Source organism: Sphaeramia orbicularis, chromosome 12, assembly GCF_902148855.1.
Source record: "Sphaeramia orbicularis chromosome 12, fSphaOr1.1, whole genome shotgun sequence".
Taxonomy (NCBI): domain Eukaryota; kingdom Metazoa; phylum Chordata; class Actinopteri; order Kurtiformes; family Apogonidae; genus Sphaeramia; species Sphaeramia orbicularis.
In genome coordinates, this window is record NC_043968.1 from 78,155,595 (window position 1) to 78,181,980 (window position 26,386).

Here is a 26,386-nt window from a genome sequence, read left to right on the forward strand (position 1 = left end):
AAAGGCACATGTAAAGAACATTATACCCCCGCCCGCCCCGGTATAATAATAACAAGGAAACAGCCGAAAACAAAACTAAAACTAAATAAGCAAAACAAATCCACTGGGGAGCATCTGCAGCTTTTAGATATGGAAAAGTCACCTTGTTAGTTCTGATGGCCCCACCCACCACTGATTTGACATTAATAAAGAATTCAGACCATATGGGCTGGCACTGAATCTGTGGAGGTCAGTGTATGGAGCCACTTCACTGTGGTGGTCTGTCTATGTCTACACTATGGTGTAATGTGTCCTGCTGAAGTCTGAGAAATAACTAAAACATTAAGGCCTTTTTCATAACAGACACAGACAAACAGTTAGCACCTGTCACACACAGCTTTAGTTTTGAACTGCTATTAGAAATATTAACAGGGTACTCATCCAGGGTACCGAACATTAACAAGATACTCAGTCAAGGTACCAAACATTAACAGGGTACTCATCTAGGGTACCAAACATTAACAGGGTACTCATCCAGCGTACCAAACATTAACAGGGTACTCATCCAGGGTACCGAACATTAACATGGTACTCATCCAGGGTACCGAACAATAATAGGGTATGCACCCAGAGTACCAAACATTAACAGAATACTCATCCAGGGTACCAAACATTAACAGGGTATTCATCCAGGGTACCAAACATTAACAGGGTACTCATCCAGGGTACCAAACATTAACAGGGTACTCATCCCGGGTACCGAACATTAACATGGTACTCATCCAAGGTACCAAACATTAATAGGGTACTTACCCAGAGTACCAAACATTAACAGGCTACTCATCCAGGGTACCAAACATTAACAGGGCACTCATCCAGGGTACCAAACATTAACAGGGTACTCATCCCGGGTACCGAACATTAACATGGTACTCATCCAAGGTACCAAACATTAATAGGGTACTCACCCAGAGTACCAAACATTAACAGGCTACTCTTCCAGGGTACCAAACATTAACAGGGCACTCATCCAGGGTACCAAACATTAACAGGGCACTCATCCAGGGTACCAAACATTAACAGGCTATTCACCCAGGGTACCAAACATTAACAGGGTACTCATCCAGGGTACCAAACATTAACAGGGTACTCATCCAGGGTACCAAACATTAACAGGGTACTCATCCAGGGTACCAAACATTAACAGGGTACTCATCCAGGGTACCAAACATTAACAGGGCACTCATCCAGGGTATCAAACATTAACAGGGTACTCATTCAAAAAGCAGCAGTGATTAAAAAGAAGAAATGCAGCAGGAGTAAAATATGGCAGTTATCAAAATATACACCAATTTTGTAACAGTTTCCACAGATCTGCCTATGCATTTGCTTTTGTAATAAATGTGTTAAATTGTATAGGGACTTTCTGGACACCCAGTTGTGTTTGGTGTCTAGTGTTTTGTCCAGCACCTAAACCCAGAACACAAACCAAACCGCACATGTCGACCACTCCCTGTGACTGAGTGTATGTTGCTTATTTGATCCAACAGCTTGATTCATCAGCTTTGGGTGAAATGTGTCTAGCATGTGTGAAATGTTCATAACAATATTAGTTTTGCAGAAGTGAACGGCTTTAAAATGTAATGGAAAACAGCCGATTGGAAACTAAAAGTAAATCAGCATTATGACTCTGTTCAAACTGGTCATCTACAATAGGAAAGTCACTTCTTTTGTTCACTGGTGTATATTAATAAAACAGGAATATAAACACTAACAAGACCAGGATCCTGTTTTATAACAATCGTAACTTTAGTCAATAAAGGAGACAGCTGTCAGCTCCAGTAAAAGTTAGAAAATTCAGCAATATGAAAATTTCATATCATGGTTATTGTGACTAAAATTATCACAGTTATCATTATCGTGGTATTGTTGAAATTGTGCTCAAAATATTCAAAAAGTACTTATACACACACTGAAATAATTTAACCAAGTTGTATTTTGAAAAAAATAAAATAAAATAAAATAAAATAATAGGCACAATGTACTTTCTCTTGATAGAAACATTCAAATAGTAACCTTTAGTGGTCTGAGGCCATTTTGTCCATTTTTGAGTACTTTTGATTTTGCCTTTATATACTATATAAACAAACGTTTACTATACCCATGTTTGGTATCTTTTTTTTCAGCACAACTTATTCTATACCATCTGCCTATTATTTTTTTCCACTTTAACCTACTATAACAGCATAAAAGGACAGAAAACAAAAAATTTTTTATAAAATCCAATTTGAAAAATGTATATACTTTATTGCATAAATAAAACAAAAATGCTTAACGAACCTTTTCAAAGACTTTAAAAGTGAATACTGGTTCCAAATATTTGGTATATAAAATCAAAATTGTAATAAATTAAACTATACTCAAATATCTGACATAAAAGCATAGCTTTGCATAGGTTTTTTTTCCCCCTAAAAGTGCGGTAATCAAAAACGGCTATCATGATAATTAGAATTTAAACGGTAACACTAACCGTTGGTAATTTCACCGTGGTTTATCGTTATACCGGTAATCGTTACATCCCTATTCAGGAATTAAAGCTGGGCTCCACAAAGCTCTGTTTATTAATATGTATTTACAGGAATTTAAGTAAAGACACTATTCAAAGTCATTTACAGTGGAGAAAATGGATGACAATGCAAGTAAATTAACTACTATTAAAGAAAAATAAATAAATAAATCCAGTGGCATAAACACAAACCCTGACTGACTCAACTTGCTATGACTGACAGCTCACAGGGGAATAAAGGGTCATGTGAGGCGTATTTCCTGTCAGCTGCATTCAGCACCAGAGCTACCAAAAGCAGACAGTTTCATCTTTATACTATAGAGTGCATACATGGAATGTCACAGTGGCTGAACTCTCTGCAGCTGTACCTACTGGATGTCAGTGTTCTGCTTGAATGGAGTGAAAACACAAAAACAACAGAAAATGAAAGAGGATAGTTGTGATTATGCAGAGGCACAGCTCCTTGGACTGTCACGGAGCTGTAAATGACTTTCACATCTTCATTTCAATGTAACACTTCCTTAGCTAGTTTACCGACAGCCATTAGCCTCAGGGTTCAAACATATTTTTCAAGGTCAAATTCAAGCACCTCTAAGGGTCATTTTCAAATTTTTCCAGGACAGCACCTTAAAAATGCACATCTATAGGAATACATACACTCACAATTTTTTTTTTTTTTTTCGCATTTTATCCCAATGATGTACATTGTATTATCCTATAAACATCTAAAACTCTGTTTAATAAAAGCAAAACGTTTGGAAATTAAAGGAGAACACAAAGTTTTATCCAAAAAAAGGGAAGCCACTTGCCGTTCTTCAGACACACTCACACCATACTGCAAAAATCTACATCTTATCAAGTGTATTTTCTCATTTCTAGTCAAAATATTTGCTTGAATTAAGCAAAAAAAAATCTGCCAATGGAGCAAGAGAAAATTATCTTGGTAAGATTTCTTGAAATACGATTTTCTAGCTCTATTGTCTATAAATCAGTTCTTATATCTCACTGAAAAGTTACTCTTTAGGTGATTATGTCTAATTTTAAGTGTGATGAGGTATTTGGACTAGAAATGAGAAAAATACACTTGGTCAGATTTAGATTTTTGCAGTGTGAGACAAAGATTAAGATAAAAATGTGCCTGGATTTTACTTGAGAACACCTGCTAATTTTCATTTTTGATGTGATTTTTTTGATGTAAAGTTTTATTTTCTAAAATGTATCACCTCTGTAAGTAGCTTTCGTTATAATTACAAGCACTTTCAAGCACTTAAACTGAAATTCAAGCACTTTTCAGACCTTGAGAACAACACTGAAATTCAAGCATTTTCAAGGATTTCAAGCCCCTGTTACAAACGCTGTAACTTAGTATTGGTAATCTAAGAGCCAACTCTAGCCACATGACCTAGAGTTAGGATGCTGAGGAGTCAGACACTTTAAACATTCTGTTAATTTTTTTTTTCTTCAAAACTGAAAACAGTATAACGTTCCCAGTTAAGTGGCTCCATGTCAAGTGTAGCTGTTTACTTTTGTGACTACAGATTCCTTAAACCATGTACTTGACACTGGTCTTTACTGGAGTTGGGTAAAGAGTGACAGAGTTTTAGAGTTTAGAGTTTTGATGCTGTCCAGCACTCACTCCTTCAGTTGAAACTTGTCCTCAATACTGAAAAGACTAAGATGATGCTATTTTCAAATTCTAAGAAGTTGTCTGAAAGTATCCCAGTAGTGTCTACTCTGAGGTAAATGTCCTAGAGGTGGTGCATGTGTAGAAGTATGTTGGTGTCTGGATTGATGAGTCCCTCACTTTCAGACCCCACACTGAAAACCTGGTAAAGAAGTTAAAGCTTAAACTGGCCTTTTACTTTTGAAATAAGTTGTGTTTTTCTTTTGATGTAAAAAAGCGTCTTGTCACTGCCACTTTTTTTAAATCGGTGTTAGATCATACAGATCTGCTTTATATGAATGCATTGTCCAAATGTCTTCAAATGGTGGACACAGTTTATCCTGCTTCTCTGAGGTTTATTTCTAATTCTAAAGCCATGACACTTTGAATTTTATTCCCAGTGGGTTGGCCTGTCCTGTGACACCTTTATTTACAAGGACATACTTGGACTATTACCTCCTATATCTGTAGTTTAATAAGAAGAAGTCTTGATTCTTATTGTCTGTGATCAAATGATCATTTGTTCCTCTTTGTGCCGTTCGTCTGTACAGAACTGGGTCAAAGAGCATTTGTGTACTCTGCTCCTTGCACATGGAATGTGTTGCTGAAAGACTGAAAACTGACTGAATTGATCTCCTTGAATGCTTTTAAATCCAAACTCAAAGTGCTACAGCCTAACTCAATGACTTGCACTTGTTTTTCACAGTTTGACTTGTTCTGTAAATGTTTGTATGTTGTAACTGTGTGTTGTATTTCATACTGCCTCTTGACCAGGGCTCCCTTGGAAAGAGGTTCTTAATCTCACAGGGATCTTTATTTCCTGGTGAAATAAAGGTTAAATTAAATAAATAAATGACACTAGCAGCTGCTCAGAACTCTCCATTGTTGGGTAGCACTTAGAATTAACAGAAAATACAGTAACAGAGGTTATATGTTTTGTGTATTAGTTAGAGCATAGTTTATAAAATGAGAAAAAAATACAATGAGACTTAAAATGGAGATCATTCATCATTTCTTGTTATTAAAGTAGCAGCATTGTCATGTTTTACTACTCAGAGTGGGAGTGTTCAGGCTCAGTCCTCTCCTCTGATATCTGAGTGCTGCTGGTTTTAAAGATGGAATTCACTGTACAAGTCACAGTTAAAATGGGGAGTAAAAAGTACCTTTCTAAGTGGTTTATTTGTAAGCGTTTTAGAAAACATAATTGGACACACTTCAATACTTGATATTAACTAGACCTTCCTCAGAACCTACCTTTCATGTTTGGTCTCCTGGGCAGCTCTCAGAAGTTCCTGGATGTTCTTAGTGATCTGCTCTGTCTTACAGATGACGTCCTCTGTGCACGGCAGGGTTCCATCCTCTTCACACTCTTCTCCTGGCTCCACTGCTTCAGTAGCTTGCAGAGGACTGCTAAAATTAGAGAGGAAAAACGGATGAATTTGGATTTAACAAAGTTATCAGTTCACACTCTGCTCTCATTATATGACCTCTATCTTAGTGGCATCGGCTAGATCGGCTGTTGTTATCTGTGACAAAAAGGTTTCAATTAACTTGATCTCAAAGTTTCACTGTTTTTTTTCTCTCTCCCTGTTTGTGGCAGTTGCGTCTGTTTTCATGACTTTTCCAAATAACAGTTTGTAGTTACATAGAAGTGTCACAAAACTCCCAATTTAAAGTATGTATGCAAACCTCCAAAGTCAATGGGCTGATTTAACATATCACTGAAAGGCTACAGTACTTATTTGAAATGGCAACCGTTAGGGCGTTTTCACACAGCATACTCGAGTCTGTATCCGAATACGCTGGACCCCCAAGTCTGCTTAATTTTATCCATGTGAATGCAACCGTTCTGTGTTTGAGTCCAGTTGAAGGTAGTCCTGGGTCCGGACTGCCTGTACTCTAAAATGGTACGTTGCCGTGTGAATGCGATCCATGCCCGTGTCCAGAAGTGACCAAATCACCACTCCAACAATGGAAGTGGATTAATCATCACAAGACCATAGACGGTGCTCCTGTTGTCTCCTGAAAAAGCCTTGAATCTGCACGGCATGGGTACTACCCGTTACAACTTTAAATAAAACATTAATCTTACAAAAGCGCTTCGTTCGAATTGCAACCCATTCTAAGCCACTAACTTCTTCTGCTAATTTATTCTTCAAACTAAATTTACTTAAAATTTTTGATATTAATATTTACCAAATGTATATTTTTATGTATAAAATTCTGTAAAATCAAAGAAACTTGCCTGAGCATTTCATTTTGTATTTTGCAACCAGTGCTGCAGTTCATAGACACAATACTCGTCAAAATCAACATTTTCATTTATTTAAATGTGACACATCTACAGCTCAGCTTTGTATCAGGTATAGAGGGTTTAAACTATGGAGCCAATGTTCACATGTTCTTGGAAAAAGCACATCAGAGATATCCTTTAAAAAATATTTAAGGAAATCAATTATGATATTGCATTTATTTATATATATATATATATATACACACACACACACACACACACACACACACACACACATATATATAAATTCTGAATGTGTATGGATTGTGGTAGTCTGATAACTTTTATAATGTTTATATATTCATAAGGTGAAGGCTTTAAAACATGCCATTTTAGCCTTTACTGTTTTATTAGGACTTTGATCAATGTTATGTATGTGCAAAATAAATAAATAAATCAAACTCCATTTCAAGGGGTAGTGCCAAGTGCAAGGGCCTAAAGGGGAGGGCCAAGGGGTGAACTGGGATTGGGTAATTATCTCCTATGCTCTTATCCATATTTATTAGAAGAGAATTGGATATTAAAACGCGCAAATTGGCAGCCACACTTCCGACAGTCTGCCCCAGGGCAGCTGTGGCTACAAATGTAGTTTAACACCACCAGAGGGGGAATGTGAAAGTGAATAAATAATGGATCCATTGTACGTGCTTTGAGTATGCATTCATAGAAAAGCGCTATATAAATCTAATCCATTGTTATTATTATCATTATTATTAAAACCTGCCTCTAACACATGCCTGTACATTCATCAGCTGAGGAAAGTCAAGGCCACAGTCACTCCATGAGGAAATCCTGTACACAGTCCTATTACAGTCCATGAAAAGATCAGTGATTTGCACAATCGCTGCATTTTTGCACGGATGGGCCCCAAGTTAAACATGAGGTTCTTACCCAGCCTCTTCTAGTTCAGAGTGGTTTGGTGTAGAGTCATAGTCATTCTCCAGCATTGTACTCTGTCCTTCCAGACTGCAGCCCTACACAGAGACATTCACAGACCACTGTCAGTCAAATATTACACACTGCAAAACACAGAAGACCCGCTACAACGGCACAAAGTTCGTCATTCACAAATGCCGGCACCAGTTTAATCAGAATCATGCATTTCTGATAAAGCCAAGATCACATTTTATTATAATCATATCAAGAGGAAAAGACAGAAAATATTAAACCATTTGAGTCCAACGGTGCAAACTGCAGGCGATGCCATTAGTAGATGTGAAGAAATTGAGGTTTCTGATCAGTGGCCAGCTAAGAAGCATTTTGTGTTGGATCTTTGAGGGACATTTAAACAGCATTTTTGTGGTGCCGCATTTCATCATTTCTTCTCAAGTTTACATCAGCAAAAAAAAGCTCTATGGAGAGAGAGTGCACTGGGGTTGTTCAGAGTGTCAACAACAGCAGATGCACAGTGGTGTGTGCATGCAGGCAGGAAGGCCACACTGATAAGAAGCAGTTTAAGGACACAGGGCAGGAGAGAGACAACTGTGGGGTCAAGGACAGGGACAGGTTGTGCTGTCCCGAAAACTGCCTCTCAACTGTGGGGAACGTCAGTACTTAACCCTTCGAGATCTCTCATCCCACGACCAGGACAGGGAAGAGGGGAAGGTAGGGAGGGAGGAAGCAGCCGTCCCCAAAGGACCCCTCCCAATCTAGAAAGGGGTCACAGCAATTTGAGCATACTCTATTGGGATGCAATGAATGAATGAATGAATAAACCATTAAAAAAAACCAACACCAGCCCCGAGCCAGGCATTATTATTCTTTCCTGTGAGAATAATTAATCAGAAACATTGGTGTTTTTGTGCTTACATTAGTTGGAAAGGGTTGTAAAAGGACTCCATCCTCGTGGCGGGCTGTTTCAGCTCGGTTGGGGTACTGCCTCGGAGTAGAACCCGTCTCATACATGGACATAGCGCGACCCCCACGGGGAGGGTGTCGACCGAAGGGCCCCTGGAGCTGTTGTTGTCCACTGGGGGCCTGCCATCGAAGTGTTGTGTTTTCAGTCTGCAGGGAGTTCAGCTGCACACAACAAATGTTTCAGTTCAAGTCTAGCTGCAGGGATGAAGCTTAGACAGACATCAATGATAGAATACAAAACAATTAGGCCTCCATTAGAAAAGCAAGTCTTCTATGTCCTCTGCCTTGTTTTGGTTCATGTTTTTCTCAAAACACAAGGTTCGTTTCTTTCGCAAAGGAAATGCTGTGTTGATAACAACGCTCGTGTGATCCTTTCAAAACACTGCTGTATTAGCAGTCGCCCTTATTTACACCAACACTCAAAAGTCAAAGACAGCAATGATCAGTTATCTGTTCAACAAAAAGAGTTCTTTCTACTTTTTGTCAACACTTTCTATGTAACGATGTCAAGAAGGAAAGATCTAGTTTGCCCTGTCCCAAAAGAACCCATCTGTTGTGTATATGTTCCTTGTCATGTTCGTCTCTCTTCCTCCTCTTAAGCCTTTAATTGAAAGTACTTGGTTGCCCCATATTGTGCAGTTTGTTAAACATTTATAGACATTACCCTTGTGTTGGTGATTCTGCCTTGTACCAACAAATAAGTCAACAAATTATAAAACATCAAATCTAGTTACACAGAGGCAATTAAAACCCAGGCAGCCCCTGGAAAATTAAATGTAAAACTTCATCGATTTAGTCAGAGATGGAAGTATTCTCATAACTTACATGTATGAAACTACATGTGACAGAACAGGTCTTTTCAGAATGATGAGATGAGCTGTAACTTAGATGTGCTTCAGTCATCTTCAGTATGCAACACTGACACATTTCTAGTTCCGATCAATGACATGAAACAAGTCGGCGGACTGTATTAACAGCTGCTGTTGTGTGATAACTGCCAGCCTTTCAGGGTTTTCATGGCTGAATAAAGTCTGTAGCAGAGCTCTACTTTCAGTATATATTGCCTATTTTTGGGAGCGGTCCCCTGGTGTAGATGTGTTCGAGTGAGCTCTAATAAATACAGACTATCCCAACAGTATTTGCAGTGTAAATACACAAATACTGGTGATGCCGTCCACCGGTCTGTGTCGAGCTGACGGGTCATTTCACAACCCATTTCAAAACCTTTACCTACAACATCGTAAAACTGGTTTGTCTCATCACAAATCTTTGGTCTGAACTGTGTTCAATGAACACTGAGAACTTAGTGAGTCTTAGTGATAAAGGTTTAGAGATGTGCAAGTGAAGACACATATACAAGGTCTGTGTGAAGTACTGCTTTAGGGTACTTGAGATGAGAAAAAGCAGTGTAGTCTAGGACTTAATAAACCAGCAGGTGGAGGCAGAACATTGTGTAAAACTGTCTTGTAGCCAATGTGAAGGGGATGAGAGGATCACTGTTTTTACTTATTTATTTCCTTGTTTTATGATGTGTGTACGGTACTTTAGCCAGCTGTAAAGTTCTTAAAGTGCTTAATAAATAAAGTTGGTATGGTATGGTATGGTATGGTATGGTATGGATGTAACTGTGAGGCTTTGAAGAAAATAAAAAAAGGCTGTGTCCTTTTTTATCTACAGCATATTTTCTAACAATGCAAATTTGGTTCATCAGCAAGATGTGATGCAACATAAACACACTGTTAAGTGTTTGGCAGAAAAAGTTAAGAATTACTGGATCAAAAGGACAAAAAACTAAACTATAGTTGTTTTGCATGTAGGGGGGCTTTTTCCCTTATAAGCAAAACAGCTAGAGGGCAGAAATTAATGTCCTTTATATATATATATATATATATATATATATATATATATATATATACACACACTAAGTTTTAAGTTTTAATTCTGAAATGACAGTGTACTCAGATGTTCTGTGTCACTAAAGAGGACTAACATCCATTAAATCCTTACAATCTTTTGGAATTTGAAAATATTTACTTAGAGGTCATCTTGAGTCACAACATGTGGATAAAAGGACATGTCCTGGTCTCCTATTTGTTCTGTCCACTTTGGATTTATGTTATAAACAGGTGTGTGTGTCTCAGTCAAATGCATAATTGTGTCTCTAAAATCCTTTTGGTCCATGTTCACTGATGCATGACTCAGTTCCTGCAGTGAAACAGTCAGATCCATCATCTCCAAATGGATCCTTTATCCTGATAATGTCTGTAAAACTAAATCTGGAACTCTGTTGGATTCATAGGGACATGACTGACTCAGCTGGAAGGGAGTTCCATTAAAGCAACTAATCCTTCAAATCGGAAAAACAACAAACATGAGTAAATCAGACATGTTTAGGTGATCAGTTGGATGTTCCATTCACTTCTACATGGAATGAATCAGTGTTCAACCTTCTTAGTTGTCCTTCAAATTGAACATCTGTCCCTCCTCGTAGATTCTACAGCTGATATATTTGATGGATAAATATAGTGTGTTGAAGAGATTTACACCAACCAACCTCCAAGGTGGAAAAGAATGTTCTGTTAGATTTGGAAAGTCCAACCTAATGATTTGACTGGATTTTCCATCATGATATTCAAATGAGTTCAGGTCAAAGGTCATGTTTGCTCATTCTATGGAGCTGGATACGGATTAAAGGCACTATTTCACTATTATATGCATGAATGATATACAGGGGTTGGACAAAATAATGGAAACACCTTAAAAAATCAACAAAATATAATTTAATATGGTGTAGGTCCGCCTTTTGCGGCAATTACAGCCTCAATTCTCCGAGGTATTGATTCATACAACTTGTGAATTGTTTCCAAAGGAATTTTAAGCCATTCTTCAGTTAGAATACCCTCCAACTCTTTTAGAGACGATGGCGGTGGAAATCGACATCTTACTTGAATCTCTAAAACTGACCATAAATGCTCAATAATGTTGAGGTCTGGGGACTGTGCTGGCCATACGAGATGCTCAACTTCATTAGAATGTTCCTCATGCCATTCTTTAACTCTTTCAATGCCATGGGCTGATTAAATCGGCTTTATGAATACAACCTTTAAAGTGCCACGGGCCGATCAGATCGGCTTTGGAGAACACGCCATATTTGTGTACAAACAAACCATCCACCCCTATTTCTTTCTCACATTTCGATGACCTTCTTTCAAATCTTCTTGCAAATTACGATCAATAATGAATCAGCTGCGTCCGGTGCGTTTTGAATCTAAGTAGCAATTGGTCGGATGTTACCGAGCGGTTTTTGACTAAGGAAGAGCTCGCGTTTCGTTTTCTGCTTGGGAAATTTTATGAATCAATTTCTGAATGAAATCATATGCAAATTAGATGGCCATTTTGTAGTAATATTGTAAACACAGCGATCTGTCAAAACAGTCCCATCTGCTAGAAAATGAGTTCTGATGACGATTCAGACTTCGATTATAAAAACGACGCGAAATACTGAAAAACGGCCAAATTCTGTGGCACTTTTAAGGCTTATTAGCCCCTTAACTGTCTGGCACCGAAAGAGTTAACAATTCTAGCTGTATGGATTGGGGCATTATCATCTTGAGGTGAAGGTGTTTCCATTATTTTGTCCAACCCCTGTAGAAGTGGATCCAACTGCATCAGAGCTTTGATGGGATTTGGAGGAAATATTGGTGGTTCAAGGGGATGTCAAATGGAGCTGAGTTCAACATCTGGAGGTTTAGAGAGTTGGACAAGATCAATATATGGAATCAGAAGATGGATCCAACTAGGAATCAAACAGTCAACTATGTATGAGGAAGTCTAGGACAGTGGGACAGGTAGGGACAGGAAGGACACAAAGGCTTTCTTTATTTATTTACAAATAAATAAGGAACTGGATGATATGAACTGAAAGGCAAAAAACAAACAAAAAAAAAATCTAAAAGTTGTGATGTTGTTGGCTGCCAGCGAATATGGTCCTAAATAAGTTACATACTGAGAGATGTTATCGTCACGGAGTTTGCCACACTCAACACACTAATCACTGTGTGGAGGCTGTGTAACAGTTCTGCCTTTGTATAATCTGGGAGTGTCATGATCTCCGTGGTCACCATTTGTGGACAACTTCATTCTTCTAATATCTGTCTTTGGGCTCAGTGTTCCTCACACTAACATTCTGTTTTTCTGTTTTACTAAAAAGCATGTCAGAGGAGGTCTCACTGTCACAGGACTTTTAATTTTGGAAATCTACAAGTAATTCAGCCATTTTCTCTCTTTTGCAAATTATTGGGAGGATCTGCTGAAATTGTAGCAAAGTACTGTTCTGTGAAGTATTTCCAACAATTCACAGGAAAAAGTCTTAAGAGCCGGTAAATACACTTCAAATTCAATACATCACACAAGAAACTACTACTGCTATTAATAATAATAATAATGATAATAATAATGCATCACGCTTATATAGTGCTTTTTTGGACACTCAAAGACACTTCACAAACAAACAAAACAGAAAGAACAAAGAGAACAAAGGGGCTCAAGAAAATGCATGTTTGAACAGGTGAGTTTTGAGTAGTGATTTGAAGTTTTGTATTGAGACCAAGTTCTTAATATTTCTAATAACATGTAACTAATCACAAGGTTGTCATTAGAAAAGACTTTCATACTGATTTTAAACAAACACAATCAGCAGCACATTTCTGATTTCTTCACCTATTCCTACTTGAATTTGCCTACCTTGCTCTGCATCAAGCGCAGCTCTTCACTAAGATGACAGTTGACTTTGAGAAGCTGTTGTATTTTGGCTTCGGAGGCAGTGAGTGCTGTCTTCACCTCCATAAATTCCTGCACTGTGATTGGTCCATCGGAAAGGTCAGATGACTCAGAACTCTGCAGCAGAATAGGGTACAAAGGAGAAGATCAATTTAAAAAGGCAAGAGAGTTAAATTTGTACAGACAGATGAAGTCCCATCCTGTTTATCTTACTTTGAAAAAACATGCACAGTAGCTTTTTTGACCCAGGTTGAATTATGTTTGTCATTGCAGAGGTACATTTTCCGCATTGGACTGCATTTCGTTAGCCTCATAGCATATCTGCCTAAGTTAGTGTTTCCCAACCACTGTGCTATCAGAAATCATCAGGTGTGCCATAGAAGATTATTCAGTTTCATCTGATTGGTACTGCGCAGTGATGTACAACTGAACAGGCCTGTCAGGCCCCGATGCGGTGTGTTCTGTTGATAAATCCCCCCTCCCTACTGATGCACAGATCAGCGGGCTACCCCCGGGACCAGAGGACTGGGTTGGGGCAGAGGGGAAATGCCTCTATTACACTACGATGGACCTCAATCCGTAAGCTGGGGGGGTCTGTCCGAGCTGTTGCTGACACATCCCCCTCAGTCCAAACTCCACGCAACAATGTCGCACTGAGTATGTAAACTGAGACTAGATTTGCATAATATTTCAATAAATACACCTTTTGTGACATTTTTGTTTTGTGGTCTGTCTTGTGATTTTTTTTTATGTAAAATATGTGCCGTGGCTCAAAAAGGTCAGGAAACAATGGCCTAAGTCATATTTTTTTCAGGACAAAGCCAATAATGCAAAATGAAGCAGCAGTAGTCACTTTTCCATCGGACATCTTGCGCAAAACTTTACCAATATTTACTAAATGTTGAAAAAACAGAAGTGCCTAATGTCAGTTTTTCCATTAAATCATAAATGCGATTATTTGTTTATTTATTATCGAGAGATGACACGAGAAGTCATTCCATAAACATGGTGACGAACGTAAATATGGTGTTGATTTACAGATATATTCATTATTATTATATATTACCCCTCTATCTCGTGCTAAATTAAAAAATGATTGGGTTTCCTGGTGTGTCCACACATAGCATGACATGTTTCTTCTTCTTCGTCACTTGTTGTAACGTACGTCAACATCCAGTTTTTTTATTCACCTGAATCTAGTTGCAAAAAAAGGTCTTAACTTTTTATCGAAAAATGAGACTTTTGGCGAAATTGTCGTTTTTCCATTAGGTAAATTTTTTATGCACAAGTTATATTTGCGCAATTTGAGGGTCAATGGAAAAGCGAATAGTGTTAGGAGAATAAAATTATGTAGATTTCTGGCTAAAAATATGACTCAAGACAATTATGACTAACAGACTACGCAAGATGGCGGGCACGTGCAGACACAGCGACCCGGCGCTCTTCATGTTTTAACTGGTTGAAAAGTTGGGCAATCTGGGCCTGGGCGGACCTCAGAACATCAGGGTACGAAACCACACCTCCTTCACTCTTATCCTAAATACTGGTAAACCGCAGGGGCATGTCCTCAGCCCCCTCCTTTTCCCTCTCTCCACCCATGACTGTTCCCCATCATCAAATCTGCATATGACACTGCTGTCATAGGATTGATTAAGGATAAGGATGAGTCAGCCTATATGGAGGAGGTCCAGCATCTGCGGCAATGGTGTCACAACAATAACCTGGACCGGAACACATCCAAGATGAAGAAGATGATAGTGGACTTCAGCAGATCCACCTACCCCGACCCCTGTTAATGACCCTCTAATGCTCCACCATGGAGGGCCTCCTGACCTCCTGCTGTACAGTGTGGTTCAGCTGCTGTACTGCAGAGGACAGGAAGGACCTGCAGCAGGTGGTGACAGCAGCAGAACGGGTGATTAGGACCGCACTAACTCCCCTTCATGACACATACACTGGCAGACTCCAGCTGAAAGCCAGTGTAATTATCAGAGACCCCTCACACCCTGGACGCCCCCAAAGGCAGATACTGGACACTCAGGATAAAAACAAACACAGCTGTTCAATGTATCAGATCAGACTTCATGTCTCTGTAACAGGGTTTCTACAGGTTTCTACAAATTAAATTTAAGACTTTTTCAGACTACTTAGAACAGAATTTAATGCCTATTTCACAGGCAAACTGGCCAAAATTTGTGACTCCTAGAATTAAGGAAAATTTACTTATTTACTTCAGCGCCTTAATTCCCATCATGACAAGTCATTTCTCACCAGGGGCTGCAAAGTTTGCGAAAACTGGTTCCTAATTTCAATATAAACTGTCGAGTTGAAACAGGTGGAACTGAGTAGACTAACGTTACCGTCTTTGCAGTTGGACATTTAAGACACATTTAAACACATTATGATGAACAAGTTTATAGCAACATAACAGAAGACCTACCATGTCAAATTCAATACCTTTTGAAGATTTGTAAATTCAAGACTTTTAAGACCCTGTGGGAACCCAGGATAAATACAATGAAAACATTCCTCACCTTGGTCCTTCCATCATTGCAGCTGTCACCACAGGTTGCCTCTTGCACTGGGTCTTCATCTGATGCCACACTGTCATAATCTGGCTGGTCGTTGTCAAGGCTCTCGCTGTTGTGGTGACTATCCATTCCTTGAAGGATCAGCTCCACATTCTCTGTAGGTAGACCACCAGATGAGAGGGTTAGAGATCAAACAAGCCCAGCTGGGAGGAGCTTACCCAAACACAATAATAAAACATACAACACACATAAGAACAATTTGATTAATTAAAGGAGTGACATTAGTGGAATTCTTCTTTTTCCATCATTTCCCTGTGGTCTTCATAAACTGTAAATGCTCTGCTTGGGTCTGAATTCTTCATTAATTCAACTCCACAGGTCCATCTTCAACCCTATTTCTGAGTAATGACACCAGAAAGGTGGTTTGGAGCGCTGGCCCTTTAAATGCACATGAGCCACTTCAGGCCCCGCCCCCTCCAGGTTGTCAGCTGTGCTGCTCTGTCCCGTTCAACCAACAACTGAACATTTGAGGTAATGGGCTCCAAGTTTGGACATATTTTCAGTATGGACTACAACAGTTGCTGCTGACAAACAATTATGGAGAAATACTGAAGAAATGTTCGTCTGAAGTCTGGACCTTATATGTGTAAATGTGGACATGGAATTAGTTATAGACAGAACTAATTAAGAAGGAATTCAAACAGGTTGTAGAAATCCACTGGATTTTTGTCCAAATTAATATCAAGATAGTTTTGCAGCAGCTGGAGGGTTCAAATTCAAACTGTATGAACTATTAGGGTCCAAATACACAAAGAAACAAGTACAGCACTAGGAGAGTGCAGACCTCCGCCAAGACAGATCTGCCCCCCCCCCCCCCCCCCCCCCAAAATTTAATCATTTCCTCCTTGTGCCAGTATCAACATTTCCTGAAAATTTCATGAAAATCCGTCCATAACTTTTTGAGTTATCTTGCTAACAATCATACAAACACGCACACACACAAAGCAAAGTGATCACAATACCTCCTGGTGGAGGTAATGAACCACAGACTAAGAAAAGTGGGTTTAGACAAATATGAACCCTTTAACAGTTTAGGAGAGTCATTTGTATCTAGGTCTGTCCATGAAACAGAGTTTATTTTAGTATCTGTCACTTTTCCATCTTTTCAGACCCAATAATAAAAGGTAAATGTAGAGATGTTTCCCCCCAGGATGGACCTAATGATGACCTCAGATAAATGCAACAAAATAATCCTCTTGTTCTGAGCCATCCCATAATTAATGAATTTATAATCAAATATTGGGTCCAAAAATAGGACCCAAATATGGACATTAAATCTCCCGAGGTGTCAGTGCATTAGATGTGAAAGCATGTGTGTCAATGGTCTTCTATAGACTCTAAATAAAGACACTGTTAAATGTGTTGATCCTAGTGGTTTTTCTAATGCACACATGTGGGTTTTTCATCATTCTCAGTCTCATTCCAGATTTGGTGTGGAACCCATCGTGTCCACTGATGTTACATGTGGAACCCATCGTGTCCACTGGTGTTACATACAGAACCTGAACATTTAAACACCAATAAATCATGAGTGATTTTTCAACAGCGGTCATTTTTGTCAAACACTCTGCCTTGAATATTTACATCGATTCCCAAAATACACCTGTGAGAGAAGAAAAAGATATTTTAAAAAATAGTAGCGTGTAATCATTGTGTCCTTTTTCCCTTGGTTCCGTCAGGGTAATCGCTGCTGCAGAATCATCGGTGCACTGTTGGAATACTGACTAGTCCTAATTTCAGGGTAAAACTCCGATATTACTGAGTTGTCTGTGGATTTAACTTGTGTAATAGTGTGAGTACTGGAAAAAAAACTGAAAGAAAAAGACGGGGGAGTTCATTATAGAAACCCGGTGTTCGTGTTACATGTGGATTTATGTATGAGCATCAAATAAAAATGTTTTCATCTGAAAAATAGTTTCTCTTTTATCACAGTAAGTATTTTTAACCATTAGGGGTCTGAGCCTATTTTGGCCGTTTTTAAGTACTTTTGATTTTGCCTTTATATACTATATAAAGAAATGTTTACTATACCCATGTTTGGTGCCTTTTTTTTCAGCACAACTTCATTTATCGCAGCTGCCTATTATTTTTTCACTTTAACTTACTATATCAACACAAAAGGCCAAACACACCCAAAAAGTATAAAATCCGATTTGAAAAACTAACATAATTTATTGCATAAATAACACAAAGATGCTTAACGAACCTTTTCAAAGACTTTAAAAGTGAATATTGGTTCCAAATATGAGGTATATAAAATCTAAATAGTAATAAATTAAAACTATACTTAAATATTTGACATAAAAGCATAGCTTTACATAGGCATTCTCTCTGGTTTCTCCTTTTTTGAAAAAGGACAAAAAATGACGTAGATATGGTCAGAAATCAACCCCCCCCCCCATTTTCAAACTTTTATTCATTTGTTCATGTGTTTACTCCGATTTCAAACCATCATATATCCAGTTGTATTTGCTCTATCCACATCAAATAAAAAGTGGGAGAGTGTTTCACATCCGCACTTCCGAATGCAATTGTCCCCAGTGGTCTATGTGACCGACTTCTGACGCTACGACGTGTTGAAAATGTCATGTGATTCAGTCATGGGACCGTGACCGTGGACCCCTAAGGGTTTAAATAGATCCAAAGTTCTTCCAAACCTGCTTCATAACATTAGTCTGCATCTCGTTTGAATTTTTAGCCCATCTGTCCTGTTTTCGGACCAGTTTCACAGAAACACCCACTTAACAAATCAAACATAAGATCTTTCAAGTCTTTTTAAAAAAATTAAAAAGTACCTTTGGGACTTTCACAGGAGTTACCCCACTGTCGACGTTTAGCATCAGTTAAAATATCAATGACCAAAGTTGCAAATTCATGAGCACTAAACCTTGCCAACTTCTGACGACCCTGGGGAGGGAAAAGAAAAAAAAACAACACAATAAACAATCAAAATACAAACTAAATTGTTCACGCTGTTAAACATCATCAAGATAAAGTGGTGCATTTACTTACCTGGTTTCGAGTTGACGAATACTCAGGGTTGACCGGCAGAAAAGGTACAACTGTGGTGTCTGTTACAAGTGTGCTATGATTCTGAGTAGCCAACCACACTGAAATAAACACAAATGCAACATAAGAAATAGAGCGATGAAGTCTGCAGCAACGCATTTGTCTTTTTAATACCAGGAAGTTTACCTGCATCTGTTTCCCTTCTGTCAACTTCATCATACACATCCATGGCAAGTTCTTCAAACTGATGATTACTAAGCTAAAATGAAAAAGAAAAGTAAAGCAAGCGGTGGGGGTTACAGAATGAAATGACAACAGCTTATTGTGACTGTATATTCTGGATCCGATATTAAGCAATTCTTACCGACTGGAGTTTCTTTTTTGCAGCTTTTGCAAACTCCGACAAATCGAGACTGCTTTGGGCAAAAGATTAAAATGTATAAATGATCTATTGATGAAGTTTCACCGAAAAAAAGGCAGACGGGAAACAGGAAAAGGAGCAAAGACACTTACTTATTTCTAATTCATCCAGTGCAGCGTTGGAAAAGTCAGATTGGACTTGTGTTATCAGTTTTTCACATAGTCTTCACACATACCAAAAATAAAGATAGCATTTGGACATTTGGACATTTCCATTACCTGTCTGCCATCTGTGGAATGATGAAGTGTTGCCCATTACGGTGATCTTAAAAAAACAAAACAAAACAAAAAACCTGGTTGAAAGCACATAAAGCCTGTATGAACACTGCCATGCACATCTGTGTTCGATGCATCTTCTTACCTGGTCTTCTACCACACAGATAAAATGTTAGGCGGTCAGTGAGTTCGTACTGTATCTCCACGAGCCTCTCTGCCAGTTCCTGATGACCAGCTTGTCTGCACACATTAGGAATAAAAAGGTCACAGATCAGAAACACGGCCATGCCATGTATTAAGGCAAAAAAAAAAAAAAAAAAAAAAAGCATTACAGGGTTCCCACTCTTTCCCTGAAAATATTTTCCGGGACATTTTCAGTCACTACAGACAGCAGTTCTCCCATCATACACTCATCCATTCCCCTCATTCTTTGTTAGTGTTCATTTCTACAGCTGTAACTTGCATTTACTCAGATGGTTTCTATGTTTATTACTCAGACATTTGATGTGCAGTCTATGGCTATAATTTATCTATGAAAAATAAAAATGACAAATGTATGATAGAATAACACAAACACACCCACAGATTACAGCGGAACACTTCATTAACCTGAACTGGAGTTATAATGTTCAACTGGACAACTCCAAACTCTACTGCCTCTTCTCTCTTACTTTCTCTCCTGCACTTACCCTAAAAATAACTGTACATTTTCAATAAATCACTGAAAAACTATTTCCTCTGTTTCATCTCAGTTTAGACACACAACATCACAAGGCCGGGGGAGGAGACATCATCTTCCAAGATAACTTAACTGTTTCCAGGACATTTGACCTTTTTTCTCATTTGAATGGACATGAATGGACAATTGGTCAAGCTAGGGACCTTATTGATCGATGAACGATTAATCGATAAGCAGTGATTTTCCTGAGAACCTGAATTTCTCATTCAATAGGGTCTGTAAGAATAAAAGCTAAATACTGTTTATATACTTAATGAAAAAATCATGTCATACTCCTTAATGATTGATTTATTGAACCATCAGATACAGAACAGGCAATGACATTTATGGAGTAGAACTAAAGAAATTCAACAGAGAAATTCAACAAAATAAATGGTTCTGAGGAGGGGCAGTTTAAAAAAAATGGGCATTTCTGACTTTGCAACATGATGGAGCTAGATTTCAGCAGAGACACCTTCCTATTTTCCCATGGCCAGCTGGGTGACTGTGGGACATAACTGTGTCTTGGATCAGGAGCTTGGAGGATGTTTTCAACTTGTCTCACTGACCAGATAGTCCAGATGACCTGTCTGTTTGTGGGGGCACCACTCCCACAAACAGACAGGCCAGTCTGTGCGTAAAGCGTATACAGTGGATCTATTATTCATTTGCTCTGACATTTTCCCCCTGGTGGAGTTAAACTACATCTGTATCCACAGCTGCCCTGGGGCAGACTGATGGAAGCGTGGCTACCGCGCCTACGGCCCCTCCCACTACCACCAATTCATACACCAGTGTGAGTAGCAGCACTGGAGGCAAGGAGGGTCAAGTGTCTTGACCAAGGACACAACAGCACATGACTAGGACCGAGTGGGATTCGAACAGCCAACCCTTTGGTTATTGGACGTCCCGCTCTACCATCTGAGCCACGGCCGCCCCATGTTTGGCTTCACCATCTCCCTAAAACCATTCTAACTCATGAATGCCATGATCCAGTTCGATGACCGGTTGTACCAGCCACGGCGTCACAGCACGGCCGCCCACCGTCAGCACCACAAATCCCACTGTGGAAAAGGGCAATTAACCGACAATTAATTTAATCGAGGGCGACACGGTGGTGCAGCGGTTAGCACTCGTGCCTCACAGCAAGAAGGTCCTGGGTTCAATTCCAACACCGGTTGATGGGGGTGGGACCTTTCTGTGTGGAGTTTGCATGTTCTCCCCGTGTCTGCGTGGGTTCTCTCTCCGGGTACTCCGGCTCCTCCCACCATCCAAAGACATGCACTGACAGGTTAATGGATTAATCTGAATTGTCTATAGGTGTGAATTGAGAGTGACTGTTTGTCTCTATACGTCAGCCCTGTGATGAACCCCCATGACCCTAGTGAGGATAAAGCGGGTTCAGAAAATGAATGAATAATAATGGATTAGATTTATATAGCGCTTTTTCTATGAATGCATACTCAAAGTGCATACAGTGGATCCATTATTCATTCGCCCTCACATTCTCACTCTAGTGGTGGTAAACTACATCTGCATCCAGACTGATGGAAGCGTGGCTGCCAGTCCGCGCCTACGGCCCCTCCGACCACCACTGAACATTCATACGCACCAGTGGAGGCAAGGAGGGTGAAGTGTCATTCCCCAAGGACACAGCACAACAGCACATGACTAGGACAGAGCGGGATTTGAACCGCCAGCCCTTCGGTTATTGGACGACCCGCTCTGCCATGGCCGCCCAATGTTTGGGTCCACCATGTCCCTAAAACCATTCTAACTCATCAACGCCATGATCTGGTTCAATGACCGGCTATCCCAGCCACGGCGTCGCAGCGCAGCCGCCCGCTGTCAACACCACAAATCCCACTGTGGAAAAGGGCAATTAACCGAAATTTAATTTAATTGAGCAAATTCTTATCAACAATTAGTTGAAAGTGGATTAATTGTTTCCATCCACAGGTCAAACATTTTCCAGGTTTTGCAGGTTTTCCAGGACGTGTGGGGAACCTGCACTGGTTAAGTTTAACATCAAAAACATGCTTGTATAAAGTTCCCATGCTGTAAGTTTCTAATACAGAAACAGCAAAACCCTGCCCTGCTCAGCTACCACTGGAACATAGATTTCATTATTCAATACAAATATGACCACAGATAAAGCACAGTAGAACATCCAAGTCTTGGGAGAAGGAGCTTAGTGTGGAAATTACAGATGATGACTGGCTTAATATGTGGAAGATACACCAAACATCCACTAGTTCATGGATCTGGAGGGAGTTCTCCTGGAAAAATCTGGTGCGGTTCTTAATCACACCAAAGAAGAAAAGTAAGCAGTTAAACAGGCAGCAGAAATGTTGGAGGGAATGTGGAGAATTTGATGTAGATCACACACGTTTTTTTGGAAATGTGATAAAATAATTGGGTTTTGGGAAATGGTGTGTGGAGTACGACAACAAATAATGGGGTATGAGATTCCAATGTGCTGTGATGTTCTGTATTTGTGGAACTTGTCTGATGGAAATATAGCGGGAAATGATATATACTTGGTTAAAGTACTTTTAGTGGCTGCAAAAAAGCTATTACAAGGAACTGGGGAAGGACAGAACCACCAGCACAGGACCAGTGTATCGCAATTATTGAAGGAATATATACAATGGAAAGGGTGACTCAGACTGTGACTACAGGAAACTGAAATGGACAAAAAGTGGAATAAATGGACTGTTTACAGAGCTTGGAATGATGGAAAGACTGGATAATGAGAATGTTATGAAATGTGTGTAATGGACCCAAGCAATGTTGGTTCGTTCGTTTTTTGTTGTTTTTGTTAAATATGTGTGTACAAAATTTCAATAAAAACTTAAGTAAAAGAAAAAAAAAAAAAAGAATGCCAGAGTCCAAAAAATATTAAATTAGTTCTTTTTTTTTTTTACAACAGCTGTAGATCCAGCCACTGGTTCCAGTTTTAGTTTTAGTCCTAGGCCTAGTCCTAGTTCTGGTGTCTAGTACAGGTGTCATAGAATCCTGACCCCATGGAAATCTGACCTGGGTCACTTTTCTAGTTTGGAAAACTGACCAACCTCATAGAATTTTGACCCCTTATATGAATTTGTACTGAATGTTAATAATAATGTTCTCATACATTTCTGTATCATAATAAGCTTAAATATATGTGTATAACTGAAAATTTTCATCAGAGAATACTAAATTCACTCATTCACATAGACATTGAAGTAAATAATCTGTGTTCATTTTAGAGTTGGACATCATAGACATGAAATCTAACCAATGATTTTATGTATTTATTTTGTTTTGTTTTATTTATTTATTTATCCATGCTGTAGAATTTTGAGTCTATAGAATTTGGACTCCTTGTAAATATTTCTGTTTTATTATGTAATGTAGTTGTAATATATAATGTAGGTAGTGACCTACATTTCTGTGCTATTGAATTTTGACCCATTGCCATTTTCTGTGTTTTTATTATGTATCATAGTTGTAAGACATTACGTACTGTGACCTTGGTACAAAACAACTATATCCTACAATACTCTTTTAATAGGATTCAGTTATAATCATCATATTATAAATACTGTAAATGCATAATTATGTTGCATTGAACATTATACTAGTGTATATTTTTGCATGATTGGAGGTCACAAGGAGGTCCAAATTGACTTCAGGAGGAAACGAGAAGACATTTTGCCACTGAACATCAGCGGGGACTGTGTGGAGAGGGTGGCGGACTTCCGCTTCCTTGGAGTAGTTGCCACATCTTGCACAGATTGGATGGCACTTTTAAAGTTCATTGTACTTGTTACAATGACAATAAAGATACTCCATTCTATTCTATTTTGGTAGTAAGAAAGAGCAAAAGAACAAACAGAGATCAGGAAGATCATCATGATGAGTTCTGGGAGAAACTGAAGTGGTTTGGAAAATGAATGAACCACCTCATCAGGGGTGAAAAAGGTGACAAAGACGTGAAGCTTCTAGGAAGGGGCCATTTTCCACTGTGAAGAAACTTTTAAAATGTGCATTCATAGTTGTGTTTTGGATAAAAACATGTAGAACTAACTGATTTTATTGGTCCAAAAGTGAGATCATGTTATTTATTTCACTGAACTGTTAATACTGTGGTCTTGGCTGTATATTCACACTTCATCAATCAATCAGATGTTACTTATATAGTGCCACATTGTAAGTTATCTCATGACACTTTACATTTAGAGCTGGTCGAACCAGACTCTTAAGCCAATTCACAGAATCCTTCAGAAGTAAACACTGGGTGACAGTGGAGGGAAAAACGACCCTTAACAGGTAGAAACCTGGAGTAGACCGAACTCTAGTGGATGGACATCTGACATGACCAGTTAAAGGGTTAAAGAGAGAGGGATAAAGGAAGAGAAAGAGACAGAGACTCAGTACCCATTTTGTAATTTTATACAATATTATATTTTCTTGTATTTCATTTTGACCCCTCCTCATCAAAAACAGTTTTCCTTTAGTTCTGCATGAGTCTCCTGGGTTCATTTCGCTAAAAGGTGAGGAGTTTTCATCCCAGTAATGATATTACACAACTTTGCTAAAGCTTGAGACAATTTCACTTAATTTCATGACATTTCTAGACCAAACTTTCATGATTTTTCAGGTTTTTCATGATCATGAGAACCCTGGTACATTTGCTAAGGTGGTTATTTTACTGAGCTCAACAATGTTTCCTTCCTTTCCTGCCTCAGTTAGTCATACTCTTATTGAATTAGTCAGACTGGCATTATACTCTGTCTTGCGCTCATTGTAGAGTCAAGAATCCTAAATATGCCATTTCCTCAGGATTTTCTTCACAATTTCCAAACAAGCCACTTCATCACCCTTTATGTAGTTCTTTCCCACCTGTCTTTCCTTTACCTGCTCTATGGTTTTATAAACAGGCCTCCCCCAGGACTGTGCTTTTTCACCTCTCCCAGTGTTTTTCAACCTTGGGGTCGCCCTAAATTTCTAGTAATTGATTTAAAAAAAAACCCAACTTACTAATAAAAAATATATGGTGAGTTGAAAGAGACAATCACAATCCATAAAAAACACGACTAACTGTGAAGCTGAAACTGAAGCACTGTGGTAGTTTGTCTTTCAAATGTTCATTGTGGTCGGTTTCAGATGCTGCAGCTCTTTCCTAATTCATAGTTTGAGTTCTTGTTTGTTCAGTATTAATTGCCAGCCTTGTAAATCCAAGCTGGACTGACTGTACATATCCTGACCAAGGAGAATCAAACTCTCACTTTGTGCAGTAATCTACACCTGGCTTTTCTGCCTCTATCCATAATAATATACATTAAAAACATTCTAAAATTAACATTTATTTGCAACACAGTATAGCAAACTATTTCATGATCAAAAACAAATTAATTTTAGCAAAAAAAAAAGTCTCCATTTTGAATGTCTGGGGTTGCCAGAAATTTGTGATGTTAAAATGGGGTCATGAGCCAAAAAAGGTTGGGAACCACTGACCTATCCTGTTCTCTGCCTACACCAACAGCATCACCTGTAGCAGGGAAAGACTGAGACTTTTAGATATGCAGACTACATGGCCTTGGTGGCACATACAGTTGTGGAAAAAATTATTAGACCATCAAAAGTCATCAAAAACAATGGTTATGCAATCCAGTGCTAACTCCTGTGTGTATCATGTGACTAAAACAGACAGAAAAGAAAACATGGAATGTCTAAAAGCCCTGTTTTTGTCAGTACAATGCCATAGATATTGATGGAAGAACTGAAGTGATTTGGGTTATTATCAAGAAAACGGATAGATATCAGTTCTGAAATTAAACTACTATGAGCTATTTTTGTTGTTATCATTATACTTGTCCAAACAAATGTACCTTTAGTTGGACCAGGCATTAAAATTAACAAGAAACTGAAGGAAACAAGGGTGAACTAATCATTTTTTCTGCGACTGTATTACCGACACCCAGGCCCTAACATGGTATCAGCAGGAGGTCCACACCCTGGTCCAAACTTTTGCTAACAGTTCACTAGAGCTCAACATCTCAAAAACCACAGAGCAATGCTGTGGATCCTCAGGGAAAAGCCCAGACCTGTTCCAATCCCTGCAGATCCATGGTCTGTGTGTGGAGCAGGTGCACACTTTTAAATATCTGGGGACAGACATTGACACCTGCCTGTCCTTTGGAAAACACATGGACTCCGTAGACAATAAGGCACAACAGCGTCTCCACTTACTCAGGAGGTTCAGTTCTTTTAACATCAGCAAAGACATTTTAACCCTGGTTTACAAATC

General features: G+C 38.9%; 1 protein-coding gene across 8 annotated transcripts in view; it reads right to left on the reverse strand.

The window, feature by feature from the left end:
- Nucleotides 1-26,386, reverse strand: part of git2b (G protein-coupled receptor kinase interacting ArfGAP 2b) — a 41,674-nt gene that overhangs the window by 4,894 nt on the left and 10,394 nt on the right. Inside the window, exons 7-19 of one of the 8 annotated variants that reach the window (XM_030149613.1) lie at nt 19,519-19,613; nt 19,377-19,422; nt 19,251-19,256; nt 19,102-19,150; nt 18,924-18,996; nt 18,741-18,838; nt 18,524-18,635; nt 15,672-15,823; nt 13,102-13,254; nt 8,311-8,520; nt 8,061-8,150; nt 7,393-7,475; nt 5,463-5,618 (exon numbers count right to left, since the gene is read on the reverse strand). In XM_030149613.1, coding sequence (XP_030005473.1) covers nt 5,463-5,618; nt 7,393-7,475; nt 8,061-8,150; nt 8,311-8,520; nt 13,102-13,254; nt 15,672-15,823; nt 18,524-18,635; nt 18,741-18,838; nt 18,924-18,996; nt 19,102-19,150; nt 19,251-19,256; nt 19,377-19,422; nt 19,519-19,613 — 1,323 coding nt within the window. Of the gene's footprint in view, nt 1-5,462; nt 5,619-7,392; nt 7,476-8,060; nt 8,151-8,310; nt 8,521-13,101; nt 13,255-15,671; nt 15,824-18,523; nt 18,636-18,740; nt 18,839-18,923; nt 18,997-19,101; nt 19,154-19,250; nt 19,257-19,376; nt 19,423-19,518; nt 19,614-26,386 lie in introns of all 8 variants that reach the window. The other 7 variants (XM_030149612.1, XM_030149611.1, XM_030149615.1 and 4 more) reach the window with 7 other exon arrangements.